Source organism: Diorhabda carinulata, chromosome 5, assembly GCF_026250575.1.
Source record: "Diorhabda carinulata isolate Delta chromosome 5, icDioCari1.1, whole genome shotgun sequence".
NCBI classification, from domain to species: Eukaryota; Metazoa; Arthropoda; class Insecta; order Coleoptera; family Chrysomelidae; genus Diorhabda; species Diorhabda carinulata.
In genome coordinates this window covers 29693901-29707984 of record NC_079464.1, presented here as the reverse complement: position 1 = coordinate 29707984, position 14084 = coordinate 29693901, and the positions used below count along the sequence as shown (strand labels likewise).

At 32.3% G+C, this 14084-nt stretch overlaps 1 protein-coding gene and 1 long non-coding RNA gene across 12 annotated transcripts in view; one reads left to right on the top strand and one right to left on the bottom strand.

The window, feature by feature from the left end:
- Positions 1 to 2792: 2792 nt before the first annotated feature.
- Positions 2793 to 14084, bottom strand: part of LOC130893638 (papilin) — a 122120-nt gene continuing 110828 nt past the window's right edge. For 7 of the 11 annotated variants that reach the window (XM_057799886.1, XM_057799885.1, XM_057799889.1 and 4 more), the window contains 9 exons: positions 11200 to 11388; positions 8459 to 8695; positions 8207 to 8398; positions 8012 to 8145; positions 7799 to 7949; positions 6028 to 6576; positions 5486 to 5641; positions 4750 to 4872; positions 2793 to 4684 (listed from right to left, as the gene is read on the bottom strand). In XM_057799886.1, coding sequence (XP_057655869.1) covers positions 4485 to 4684; positions 4750 to 4872; positions 5486 to 5641; positions 6028 to 6576; positions 7799 to 7949; positions 8012 to 8145; positions 8207 to 8398; positions 8459 to 8695; positions 11200 to 11388 — 1931 coding nt within the window. In that variant the 3' untranslated portion in view covers positions 2793 to 4484. The remainder of the gene's footprint in view (positions 4685 to 4749; positions 4873 to 5485; positions 5642 to 6027; positions 6577 to 7798; positions 7950 to 8011; positions 8146 to 8206; positions 8399 to 8458; positions 8696 to 11199; positions 11389 to 14084) is intronic. The other 4 variants (XM_057799895.1, XM_057799896.1, XM_057799891.1 and 1 more) reach the window with 3 other exon arrangements.
- LOC130893639 (uncharacterized) lies at positions 10255 to 13825 on the top strand. The gene is made up of 2 exons (XR_009059231.1): positions 10255 to 10618; positions 10879 to 13825. It is a non-coding gene; the product is annotated as an uncharacterized LOC130893639 (long non-coding RNA).

Here is a 14084-nt window from a genome sequence, read left to right as displayed (position 1 = left end):
GTTCAAGGGACTTAGACCTTACATTCTATGTAATAACTAGAATACCCCCAAAAACAAACACATTGCTGAAAATTAATAAGATAAATATGAAGTGTCCGGTTTCTTTTGCTGTTTAGCGTATAAAAGATCTAAGAAATTAAAGAGATTTATTCTCCTAATAATAAATATGCATAAAAATTTGAGTTTCAGCAAAAAATCGCACTAATCCTGCAACCGGATCTTAAACTACATCTGAGACATACTACGTATATAGATATTCCAGGATATAAAATAGAATGGATTTTATGAGTTACTGTTGCTTTTGAATGTGAATATCAATACTAAAATATCGAACAGTTTAGTTATTAGTAACGATTCAATCTTTGTTTCTGGATCCAGGTGGTTATGAGTGTGGTGTCTTAGTGGCTGCCGATTTCGTTGCCTGTTGGGGGAGACCACTGAGGTCTAAACACATAAATCGTCGTTAAAACGACGATCGACGAAAATGAATAATTTTTAGTACTAGTTAGGCTTTAAACACTTAGGTTAGCTAGATTGTAACCGTGTTGTTATTCGTATTCAATGTCAACCAGGTCGTGCTCAATACAAAACATGACTATAATAATTATCACAACTATAAACATTTGGAACTACACATTACATGAAATAATATTTTCCATAAGGTTAGTGCTTTATGATATTAACAACGTATTCCGGTATAGATACATCTTTGAATTTTTTCGGATGTAATGTGTGGTCTTCATTTTCATAATTCATTTGTATATATATATACTTTGATCGTTTTAAATTCTGAATTCACTGCAAAAAAAGGGCGAGTCGATACAATAATATGCGAATACGCCCTGTTAAAATCTGCTTTTTGTAGAATTTTTATTTATCATGTGTTGCGCTCCGGTCTCCGGTGGACCACTTTATTGTTATCTGACTGTAAATAGTTTTAAGTGAATCACTTAATTATTTTTTTTGCTTGTGTTCTTTTCACATTCATGTTTTAGTACTTGAAAGAGCCGTATACATTTTGGGTTTTAATAAAATGAATGATAGTATGATATCAGTCTTTTCTTTCTTGTTCCTTATAAATACATTCTTCCACAGAAGACTAAGCATAGGATAAATACTGTACTACATCAATCTGCGGCTAAATAAACACACTATTCGTATATATTAATAATATACGTCTGAAACAGATGTAATTTGCACATATCTCAGTTATCTGGAAGTCAAAAATTAGATCAAAAGTTGCAAAAAACACATTAAACGACACTATTCCACAACGACTCCAGATACGATTAATGGCGCCACAGGCAATAGTCTGCGCAGCACCCTCTAGGCTGCAGCACTTGTTACGTGATTCTGTCGCTAACAGTTCTCCCTCCAGGAGGGGTTGAGGGATAACCTGGAGTGCCGGAATTCCCCTGGACTCCCCTATTTGAAATTTGTTGATAAACGACATTATAATACATTTAATTAAAGCTAGTTTCGGTTTACAAATAATGATCAGAAAGTAATAAAATTTCATAAAGGGAAAGAAAAATAATAGAAAGAAATATTTCCGATAATGATAATCATAAATTCGAATGTTTGAAAATAATAATTTAAAAACAAACTGTTGTCTGCTAGTAATTTGATTTATCTTTGTTTTTGTGCTGTGAAAATAATCAAAATTAAAGTAAAAAAGTAATTAAAATGAAAAAATAAACTGAAGGGTAGGTACAAAAAAACAATGATAAAGTAAGAACTGGACAAAAGGAGCAGAAACGAGCGAGAGAAACGTCTAATTTCGAAACCAACCGTTGCAAACAGTAGACTGAGGTTTTACTTGACAACCAATAGAAAGAAAGTGAAAAGTTTTGCACCCACCGACCAACACTTGTCAACAAAATCTTGTACTACCCTACATGTGTGTTCTGGCAACACAGAAAAGTGGTAATCGTATCGTTTAACCCTCATAGCTCCGATGACCTTGAACATTTAGTATGTTGTAGAGTTGATCATGCTGATTAATTTGATATGCATATATGGGAGTGGACTTCATTAGTCACAAAAGTGAAGTCAGGATGATTTCACTGCATACATTTTTCGAAATTATTAGCAATCGCGATGCAATTATTGACCTAACCTAATCTGTCCTCACTCTATAGAAATTATCTCATTTCTGAGGACTTCATGTTCAAATGTAAACAAAGACTACTAAGTTTTGCACAAATTCCTTTTAGACAGTGATGTCGTCTTGATTGGATAAACCGATTTTGAGAAATATTGCATGGAAAGAAATCAGTATATTGATTCAATTTTCAGCATAAAAAAACTATGTGAAGATATGATTTCCACGCCGCATATATGCATATAAAATTAATCAGCATGATCACCTCTACAACATATAACCTCCGCTGGAAGATGTGGTTATTGTTGAGCAACCCAAGTTCTCATTCTGCCTAGATCAAAACCCGTATGAAGTCGTGTCAGTGAATGGGAGCCAAGTTCCTGCTGAACGTCAAAATAAAACGATAAGACGAAATAGTTTGTTTTTTATACGCATTGACGGCCGTTTATATCATAACGGCGATTTGTTTATATTGTTTGTTTAAACCAAGTTCTAAGAAGCAGTTTGTTTGTTCGTTAACTATATAGGGTTATTGAGAAATTCTTTTTGGGTATAAATAGTGATTACTACTACGAAATTAGTTTATAATTAAGTCATAGTGAACGTTGGAAAGACTTTAAATAAATAAGAAAATCATTACATAACTATAAATAATCCGTCGCTCCATTAATAAAAAAAAACTAGTAGATTTACTTTAATTTTTTTTTACTTTTTCAATGTATTGAACACATTTTTACAAAGGCATTTTTATAAATATCATTTAAAAATATATATACAAAAAATTAAGTAGATTGCACAATGTTTTTTTAAGATAACAATTCGTTATCTCCAAAATATAATTGATAACTGAAATAACAAATTTTATACCACATCATAATCTAAGATATGATTTCTGGAGTATTTTAAAGAAGCCAATTCATTATGCTTCCAAAGACTTATCAAGATTCCAAGAAATGTAATTTCAAATTGCAGTAGTTTTCCAAATAAGTACAAAGTAAGTAAACACGTATTTGCCGTTGTTTTACTACAGCTTAGATTACAGTATATTAGTGCAAGAATATCATCGACCAAATTAATCTAGAGAATGTTTAATCAAGAGTATCAACAACCAGGTGAAGCTCCAGAATACTGATGGAAGGATATCATAGATTAAATCAAACTACAACATATTTAAACAAAGACATCATCAAACAGATCAAGCTTTAGAATATTTGATCAAGGATGTCATCGATCAGTTGAAGCTACAAAATACTGGAGAAAGAATGTCATAGATCAGCTCAAGCTACAACATATTTAATCAATTATTGAACATCTAAAGCTACAGAATACTGAAGGATATCATTGACCAAGTTAAACTGCAGAAGATCACCCAGCTCTAGTTGCAGAATACTTGATCAAGGATATTATAGAGCAGCTCAAGATACGGCATATTTGATTAAAGATATAATCGGCAAGGTGATGCAACAAAATATTGGAGCAAACATAGCATCCGAGCAAATCTAGATACAGAATATTTGACTGAGGATATCATTGATCAGCTGTTGCTACAGAATACTGGAGAAAGAATATCATAGATATTTGATCAATTATATCATGGACCAGTTGAGGCTGCGGAATACTGGAGGATATCATCAACCAAATCAAGCTATGAGCAAAGATATTAATCAGCTCCAGTTGCAGAATACTTGATTAAGGACATCGTCGACCAAATACAGCTACAAAATATTGAATTGAAGTAAAGTAAATCGAGTGACTGGAATGTAATCAATTCAAATCAGTGTTATATGGATTTCAAGACTTAACTTTAAAGAAATGATATCAGCGAATTTAGCTGCCAGGATTTATTAGGTTAATAGATCGAACATAAATTTTTTTATTATAAAATTTCACATAACGAGGTATTTCTTCTTCTCAATTTATTTTCGATTGTGAGTGTGTAGGTTTCTACTTCACTTTCAGAACGTTTTCTATCTTACCATAAGCTCCATCATTTTTTTTTCTTGAATTTTGGCGCCCATTTTCATCTATTTTTTGTCGGTAAACCTCTATAATATATTAAAAATTTAAATGTCTTTTTGTAGATTGATATACTTTTAATTATGAGTACATTCAACGGCATACTTGGAGCGTCAGGATTAGTAGTATAAACCAAATAATTGTCGTTTTAGAAAAGTATTAAACAAAATTTACAAATAAAGCGACGATGTACTAGTAGATAAAACAACGGAAAATAGTTTTTTCAAATAAATCAAAACTGTTAATAAGACCAACTTACAACATGTGATGAATGTTAGTGTCTACTACTCTTTGAAATTATTACTTATTGAAGTTTCTTGGGTGTGATTTTTTTTGTTAAATTAAAAGACTAGTGAAAAATTCATTATTCTAAATTATTTTCAATAACGTTGTGCCTCTTCTTTTTGTGGATATGAGGACCGTCGATAGGTAGAAGACCTGCTTCTGTACACGATCTGCAGCAGAATTTGGCGTAGTATTTGTGACTGCAATAGTTGGCCCTTACAATTAAGGCACAATTGGCGAAGAATTGGTTATCAATACAGCTCGGGTGTATATACATTCCTGTAAGAAAGGGCGTAAATCATCAGAAAAATAAAATATCCATATTCAATTATGAGGAGTGTTACCTTCAATGGAAATTTCTAACATACTGGAAGCTCTAGAATAAGCGTTTGTGGCTTCGCATTGGTAAGAACCTGAATCCGCCTTGATAGCTTGTTCTATGGTTAACATACTCATTCCATCAGTTTCTAAAATAAATATTCAATATTAATTATAGTACACTACAAAATATACATAACAAGAGTTGTAAAAAGCATAATAAAATTTATATTTAAAGTACCATTTTGACAATTTTCAATAGCAATTAGATATTATATAGTGAAGAATTGAATCAATGAAAATATAGATACAGATTTAGACATGCAAGTCATTCGATGATTGTTTTGCTTTCAAAGTTGGTATTGGAATGTTGGCATGGAAAGTCAGATTATCCAACATTGGAAATAAGTTGGTACCAACATTACACAACTTTTTGTCTTCTTGCTTGTGAACTCGTCCATGACATAGACCGTGAAGCGATGTTGGCAACTCAGGAGTAAAAAACGTACAGGTTCGGCTTGGCCCTTAATGCCTTATCGTATCCATATTTCCGAACGACCATTTTAAAAATTGACAATATATTAAGAATCACACTTTATGTATATTAACCTAATGTACGGGGTATGTCGTTACATTGAACCACAACTTATTTTCATTGATTTTAAGAACACAAAACATTTTATAATTTTATGCAATCGAGGAAATGTCCAGCAATGAATAATATTTGATGAGTATCGTTTGCATAATCATAAAAGATCTTACCACTAATATGTAATTTTCCTGTTTCATGTATCGCCACTCCATCTTTGTACCATTGCACTTGGGGTGTAGGTGATCCTCCGTATTCACATGGTAGTTCAATATCGCTGCCCACTGGATACCTCTGGTCGTTGCTAGTAATATTAGCTCTCACCGGCACTTTAAATATGTAAAACATTAAAACGAATGGAAACATTTTTGGTAAAATTAGAATATTTCGTCATTTTGAATTAAAATTGATGCCAAAGAATACATTTCTGGATATTCTATTCATAATGACATCTGGTATTACTACAACACGATAAACATCATTGGGAAGTTAAAATTGAGAAGTATACATGCACATGAAAGTAAATAATCTACTAGTTCTACACATGTTCTTGCCAACCCTATAGTGCGGACATCATTGAAAAAAGAAAAGAACGTATCCACCTGGAAATATATACTTTTCAAAATGACGAATATTTACAACAGAAAGCACTGGCTATTTCAATCTAAACATGCATTAAACAAAGCTAAACATATGGTTACATTTTCATGCATACCAATCGTACTTGGTGGTGGTTCTCTTCCGCCTGGCTCTGGTATCGGATCAGTAACAATGTAGTTTGAAGGTTCTGTATAAGGAGGTAAAATAGGGGGTAAGGGAGTATCTGGCATATCCCAGAACGAAGTGGTTGCCAAAATAGGTGCAGCTGTTGTTGTAGTAGTGGTGGTAGTAGTTGTAAATGCGATTCCTTCCTCATTTATAATCCATTTATTATATTTAAAATCGTCTGGGTTTGAAAAATGAACGGGGCCTCTAGCTTTGACTGTTACTGACCAACTAGCGGCTTTGCCATAACCGTTGTAAGCTTGACAAGTGTATATTCCCAAATTTTGTAGCCTTACCGAGTGTATCAGTAAAGAATAATCTTTGCTTATCTCATATTCGGAGTTTTTGAATGGAATCATAGAATCGTCTTTCCACCAAGTAACTGTAGGAAAAGGATAACCGAGGACCATACAGTTCAAGGTAGTAGGATCATTAAGGGATACCACTACTGGCTGATCTCCTTGTTCCGACAACATTGTTACAGGCCTAGGTTCAGATTCTGAGTTAGAAGTAAAAGAATTGTTAGTACTCAGAAATTAGAAATGTTATGTAAAATTAAAGAACAGTTTCATCGTAGAATGATATTATATTAATGGCATGTCACATCACGATTAAGAAAAAATGAGAATTTAATCTAAGAACGTTAGATCTAAGAATTTGTATAATATAGTCTAGTCAAATTGGGTAATTTTGATTAAGGAATATTAATAATTGAAAGTATTCATTTATCGCAATGTGACATCTCAAAACCCTTTTTATATCTAACAGTATATTGCAGACACTTTTACATCTTTTAAGTAACGTTTATAACTATCTACTTTGAATGATTTCTTTTTAATCATTTACAACCTTTTTAAGAACGCGTTGTGGTTCTGGCTACTGGCCGTTTTCGGTCTTTGATGTCAGGCCATTGTTTTGTAGTTCATTTTATATTGGTAAGAAGATTTAAAATACTTCTAACCATATGACATACGAATCATGTTTAAAATGATGTGATAAGGAAACATCAAAATACATATATGTATAAAAGTGTTGCAATATACCTAAAAATAGGGATGAAAATTATATGAATAAAAACAGGAATCAACCCAAAAGCTACATATAATGTTATTGTAAAATAAAGTATTAAATTTTTCACAAGGTTAGAAAATAGAAAGTAAATATTTGTTATTATATCAAATAAAATGTTTTCTAAAATCTTTTGTGATTGCATGTAAAGTTTCTTCATACATATGTTAGATGGGTTTATTTTTTTATGTGAAAAACCAAGCACAATGGGGTTAAACCGATAAGTTAAAGTGGTGCTTGCAGAGTGAACATGCCTGGAATATCTAAAATCCGGACTGATTGGTTCGTATAATAGTTTTTAGCTTCTGCATTTGACACTAGATGATGACTACATACATATGGATAGCATGAAGAATATGTTTATAAAGTATTTAATCTTTTTATTATTATTATTTTATAAATGTGTTTTTGTCCAGAATTAGCGCAGACCTCTTAATATGTGTTAAGCTGTCTTAGGATTATTCAATTCGGTCTCTACCCTTCATATGTATCAACAACCTTTATCTGACGCAGTCAAAAATTACTACATACACATTAGAAGATATTAGACTACATACGGTTCGTTAAAAATAGGGAGGAACGTTAAAAGATGAAAAGTTCAATTATTCAATGTATGTTAAGCCTATTATTGGCTATATTCAACAAATACTTACCAATAACTTCAAGTTTAACTTGATTCGTTATAGATTGGCCAACACCGTTCGAAGCGGTGCATAGATAAATACCGGAATCAGTCTTGTGTAAAGTAATGATTTGAAGCGATTGATCAAGTTTGATTCTATACCTCGGTTGAGTACCATCAATCTAAGAACAACATTATAGAGACCTATGAAACTACCTCAAATTTATTAAACTGAACAATTTACCTCGATATTATCTTTGCTCCATCGAATTCTTGGATTCGGATTACCGGAAACGGCGCATCTTAGTGTTGCTTGGTCACCAATTAATGCCGAAACTTCAGGTTTATATACAATTGGATCAACGTGTGGCGGTTGGTCTGCAAAATTTTATCAAATATTTTTTTTTCTTCTAAATAAGTGAATAAAAAATGATCTTACACTCGTCGATTTGGCCTACGGTTATTACAGGTGGTTCTTGCGTAACAAGTTGTGCGGGCGGATCGACGCAAGCAGTACCACATCCAGTAGAACAGCATTTCATTTGTAAGGCGCAATCGGCATCACTTCTACATTCAACTTCACAGTTATTGTCACTTATATCAAGCTGAGGACAAGTTCCCGGTTTAATTTCTGGAACAATAATACATATATGTAACAAAATTTCCGATTAAATTTAATATAAACACCTACGTTTTCTACAAATCGCTATGAAATCGGCATCTTGAGGAGACGTCTTGTTTATATTAATGTCAATGGCGCATTGTTCGTCCGGAAGACATTCTATTTCCATACAAGGATCGCGACAGCGACATCTATTACATTCATTTTCATCTACGAATGGTTCTACTCCGTAAGCACATCTCAGAGTTGTACACTCATCGAAAGCAGCTTGGCAAGGATGTTCTGGCATTTGAGTAGTAACTGGTTCTGGAAATGTTTAACACAAAATTCAAATTTCGAAAATGAGTGATAAAGGTTAGGTTAGGTTAAATTAGGTTAGGGAGGGATAAAGGTTTCTATAATAATTCATGCTAATTGTTTAATGAATATGAGATAAAATTGGGGAAGAAAATAAAAGTTCTATAAAGAGCATTTCAATAAAAAAACTTTTATAGAGGTAACAAAATTGCTAATAAAATATTGCAAGTTCATGTTGTTGCAGCCCCCCCCTTGTTTTATTTTGCTCTCAGAACGGAAACGATGATTAATTATTTCTCAGTAACTGGTTCGTTACATATTTGTATCTGGTTCATAAGTGTGTGTCTGGTTAATGAAATAAGACGTATTGGTTTGCTTATACCTAATTTGTTTATTGCATTTGATTCTGTGAAGCCTTTTTCGTTCATTTGACTGGTTCTGGATCACCAGGTACGCGCCTAATCTTGACAGTGAGGCGGAAATTTCAAATCGTAAAACTATGAAAACATATCTTATTATTTCCTATTCTATGTTGTCACTTTTCCCTATTTTCATTTCTCTTATTTCTACTTCAATTTCCTCTTTTGTGATTTCTTCTCTTGTCCTTCTATTTTCCTATAATTCTCCCCGATCCTCCAATTCTTTTCTTGTCATATTTCTATTTATGTTAGTGAATTTTTCTTCGAAAAAGTTTTTTCCTTGTATGTGTATGTCTAAATTTTTATATTTTTTCTTTTATCCCTTATTCTCTTTACTTCCTTTTGCTTTTCCCCATTGCTCTGATTTTGTTCTAAAAGTCTGTTATTGTCTTTATAGTTATTTATTAATTCTTCTCCAAATTGTTTCTGTGTTTTTTCTCTTTATTTTTTTATTTTTTTCTCTAGTCTGTTTCTTATTTTTTATTTATATTTTCTTCACTTCTAGTTTTAATACAATTAGTTATAACAAATATTTTCGTTATAAATACTGTGTAAATATGAAAAACCAAACGGTTTTGAATAATTTTTCGTTTTGTATATATACAGAAAAAATTCATTTGATAACTTGTAAAAAAGTTATTAACAATTATATGTGAATGAGTGCATCTTCTTGGACATTTAAAGCTCTAAATTGATATACGTTCGAATTTTTTTTATTAACGTTAATTTTATCGTAAATCTGCCGTCAAAAACGAAGATCTTTGAAATAATAATTGAAATTGGATGATTTTTAAATTTCCTAAAGCTAAAAAGGGGACCGCAATATTAAAAAATTGTCAAAGGTTTTGACATACACATAAATGAAACTGAAAGTAATTGAATTAAATTTAAATTTAGAAAGTTTTACACAATTGATATTTGCGTTGATGAAATTCAAGATTTTTCTTATTTTTTGACTATTTCTTGTTAATAATAGTTGAATTACAATAAACAATGTTCTATTAAACACACCGTTTATGATGCCTCTACACCAACACATAATCTAGTTCCAGGCTGCTCAACCCCAAGCCCGCGGGCCACTCCTGTGTGCAAGTGTGGTTTAAAAATACGCACCGAATTCAAAAATCCCGCGGCGCAATGTCAGCTGTCAGTTCGCTACGCGCAGCGCGGGGAGTGAGACCCCACACTTAAACATTAGAAAGGGTAGCTCAATATTGTTTCTGTTAATCACTCTAAATATCAATCTAAAATTAAATATTTATCACAGTCATTTGAGAGGAGATTTCAAGATTTCGAGAGTAAAAAACAAAATGTACAAATTTTTATAAATCCTTTCATAATAAGTTAGTTATTCTACCTAACCTAACCTAGCCAATATTCAATTAGAACTTGTTGAACTGCAAAATCATGATACGTCGACAAGATTTCGCAGATTTCTGGAAATTGGTACCAAAAGGAGAATATCCAGCAATAACTGACCTGGAGTTGCAGATTTTAAGTAGTTTGGATTAACGTATGTATGTGAAAAGGTTTTTGCAGATCTTAATTATGTAAAAAATAAATACCGCACATCCTTAACTGAGCAACATATTTGTGACTTGTTGTTACTGTAAACGTCGGATTTTTCCCCAAACATAAGTAAATTATTAAAAGACAAACAATGGCAGAAATCACATTGATTGTATAAACAAATTACCCTGGATTTCAATTTGGTTTATTTAGATTTTAGAATAAGATACAATTTGTTAATAATAAACAATAATTCAATTTTAGTGGCCCGTCGTTAACGACTGAATCCACCGTTTGGCCCGACTCTTCAAAAGGTTGAGCAGCCCTGATCTAGCCGGAGTCAAAGAGTCAAACAATGTAATTGTGAATGTAAAAAGTGAGTTTAGTAAAATGCTCTATGAAGTAAAGTGATATTTATATAGAAATATTGAAAACAATATCGAATTGTCTAAGATAGTATCTACAAAAAATGTTATTGTTAATTATAAAGATGTTAATGAGCTTGCAATTATTATATAATTAGCAGAAGTAGAGGAAGCTAAAAGAAACAGCACAAATAAACTTTTCTTATTATAGGAAACTTACGCGTTTCAGGAACAATCAAAAGTTCTTTACAATAATCAAGACAATATTGATATGATTTGAAATTGTTGAAATTGCCTCCGCAGCCGGAGTAAATAAAAGCTATACATTCTCCTTTGGTATCATTGAAATACCAACGCTTGTGTTGGTACATGTTGCAAGAACCTTGATCTACTGGTAATCTGCACAATACTGTGGACACATAATGTTAAACACAAACATGCAAAAGTCTGTTAGCTGACTATATCGTTAGTTAAACTACAAAGAATACGACACCAAAAAAATTTATCCAAGATGTTACTTCAAGAGAAAACTATCATTAAAAAAAATCTTGATTTGAAATATAAATATCTGTACTTCTAATAACTCTTCTTATAATTTTTAACTTTTCTATGTCGTTAATTCAAATAAACAAGAGACTAGAGCAACTGGGAGATTAATCAACGCAATCAAGACACAGTTTCTAGCCAAAAAAATGGTGCTAAATATTGACAAAGCTGTGTAGAAGAGATAACTGGATAACATCTGAGATGAGTAAACATAGAGATATTACCAATTAAGTAGGCATGCCTACAAGTGAGAGCATCTTGCGAATGAAAAGAAACTCATTTATGTATTTCAATCTCTTTTTTTGTTGCGTACTGCGCATGCGTGTCTCTGATTCAACGATAAAGTGCGATAAAGTAACCTGTATGTCTGTAAATATATCACAGGCCTACAATGATTTTGGTGCCACTAAAAGTAAAACAGATTTCAAGTACGTTCGGTACCCTGATAAAAAAATTGATACTTACTTTTTTAATAAATCATTATTTTACAGGTTAGAAGCACCTCTTTTTAGATTTTCTCCGGTGGATGTCTTCAAGACATTCCCGTGTAATACTCCAACAGTAATCTGCCATCATATGCTCATCCCAGCGACCTTGGTATCTATCTTCCATCACCTTTAAATCTTGATGGAAACGTTCTCCTTGTTCTTCGCTATACGCTCCAAGATTTTCAGGAAATTTGTCTAAATTATTGTCCAGATAGTGGCTCATATTCTTATTCATAATTTTTTGTAATTTTCGGCCTTCTGATTTCCTAGAAAATTTTTTACAGCAGCAACAAAAGATTTCCAAGCCTCTGCTTCTAAATCATTCATTGAATGAATGAAATCGTTGTCTTTCATTGAAAGTCTAATCTGTGGACAATCAAAATTACCAGCTTTCAGTTTTTCATTACTTAAACCAGGAAACTTTTTTGAAAGATATACAATCCACGGACTAGTTTTATCTAACGCCTTAACAAATTGCTTCATAAGTCCTAATTTGATGTGCAATGGAGGCAAAATAATAATCTTATCTCTACAAACTAAAGGTGGGTTTATAATATTTTGTTTGCCAACCGTCATGTTATTTCTCAAAGTCCAATCTTTCTTGATCCAGAGATCTTTCTTTGCCCTGCTGTCCCATAAACATATAAAGCATGGAAATTTAGTGTACCCACTCTGTTGACCTAATAGAAAGTTCACCATTTTTAAATCGACACATATAGCCCATTGGTGCTCCGAGTACTGAAGTTTTTTTAAAACAAGATCCACGTTTTGATACTCCTCTTTTAATTTCGTTGAATGAGCAATAGGCACAGCTGCATGTTTATTACCAATATCTAGTAAAACACATTTTAAACTTGGCTTAGAGCTGTTCATAAACAATCTCCATTCTTCAGCTTTGTACCGTGAGAATCCCAAGTTCATTAGAAGGCCAAAAATAGAAGAAATTCTTTTTCGCGATCACGATAGAATGTTATTTTAGTACCTTGAGATAACAAATTTCTTTCTTCGAGTCTAGATGCTAGTAGCTCAGATCGCTCTTTCGAAAGGTCAAGGTCTCTAATTAAATCCCTTAAAGCATCTTGAGAAAAAAGTGAAGGCTCTGTTGTCACTTCAAATCACTATCACTGTCACGTTCATCAAAAAAAAAACTTCCAGCATCTCTGTGTCCGACAAATCTGAAAGATTTTGACTCATAGAAAAACCTCAAAACAGTCGAGGTCTTTTAGCACTCGGTAAATCAGGATATGTCATTTTTCTTTTGTTTATACCATGTAATTCTACAACACAAAAACAACAGCTGTCATCAATGTGATTTTTCGGTTCTGTCCAAATCATCGGCACACTATACTTTCAATTATTACGTTTACCGTTTGCCCAATGTCTTAAATGTTCACTACACAACTTGCACACAATGTTTGGAACCCACGGTTTGTCCAGAGCTTTCATCTCTATATTAAAGTATGTGTTCGTCACTGCATCTGTTATAGATTTTCTAAACTTTTTCACTACATATTTACCACAAATATAACAAAATGTATTTGGATTATTCGATATTATCATTTAAAAAAAGAAATTAATTAACTACAATGACATTAAGTATATTAAAATACATTTTTTAGGTTATGATCGATCGATACAAACCTGAACGTAGCTTCGCGATTTTGACAGTTTACCACGACGTCTTGCGGAAAATTAACCAAATTATAACATAGAATTAGCGGCACCAAACAAAACAATTTTTTGTAGACCTGTGATATAATATTTGCCCAATGTAAATAATGTGATAAAGATTATTAAACATTTGTTGTCGAATATGCCTTACTACTGTGTTCTCTGCAAAAAAGAGCCAATAGCTGGAGACAAAAGTCGCACTTTTCATAAGTAAGTCCTTATAAGTAATTCAAGAAGTAGTTAGCAAAAATGTTGTTTTGATTTATTGCTGACAAATATTACATGAAGGAACTTACAGTTTTAAGTAAACACAAGCTTTTTGAAAACTTGAATATATTAAATTTTATTGAGTAGCAAAAAATAGCTGATGTGCATGACTTACGATTTGAAATACATATAA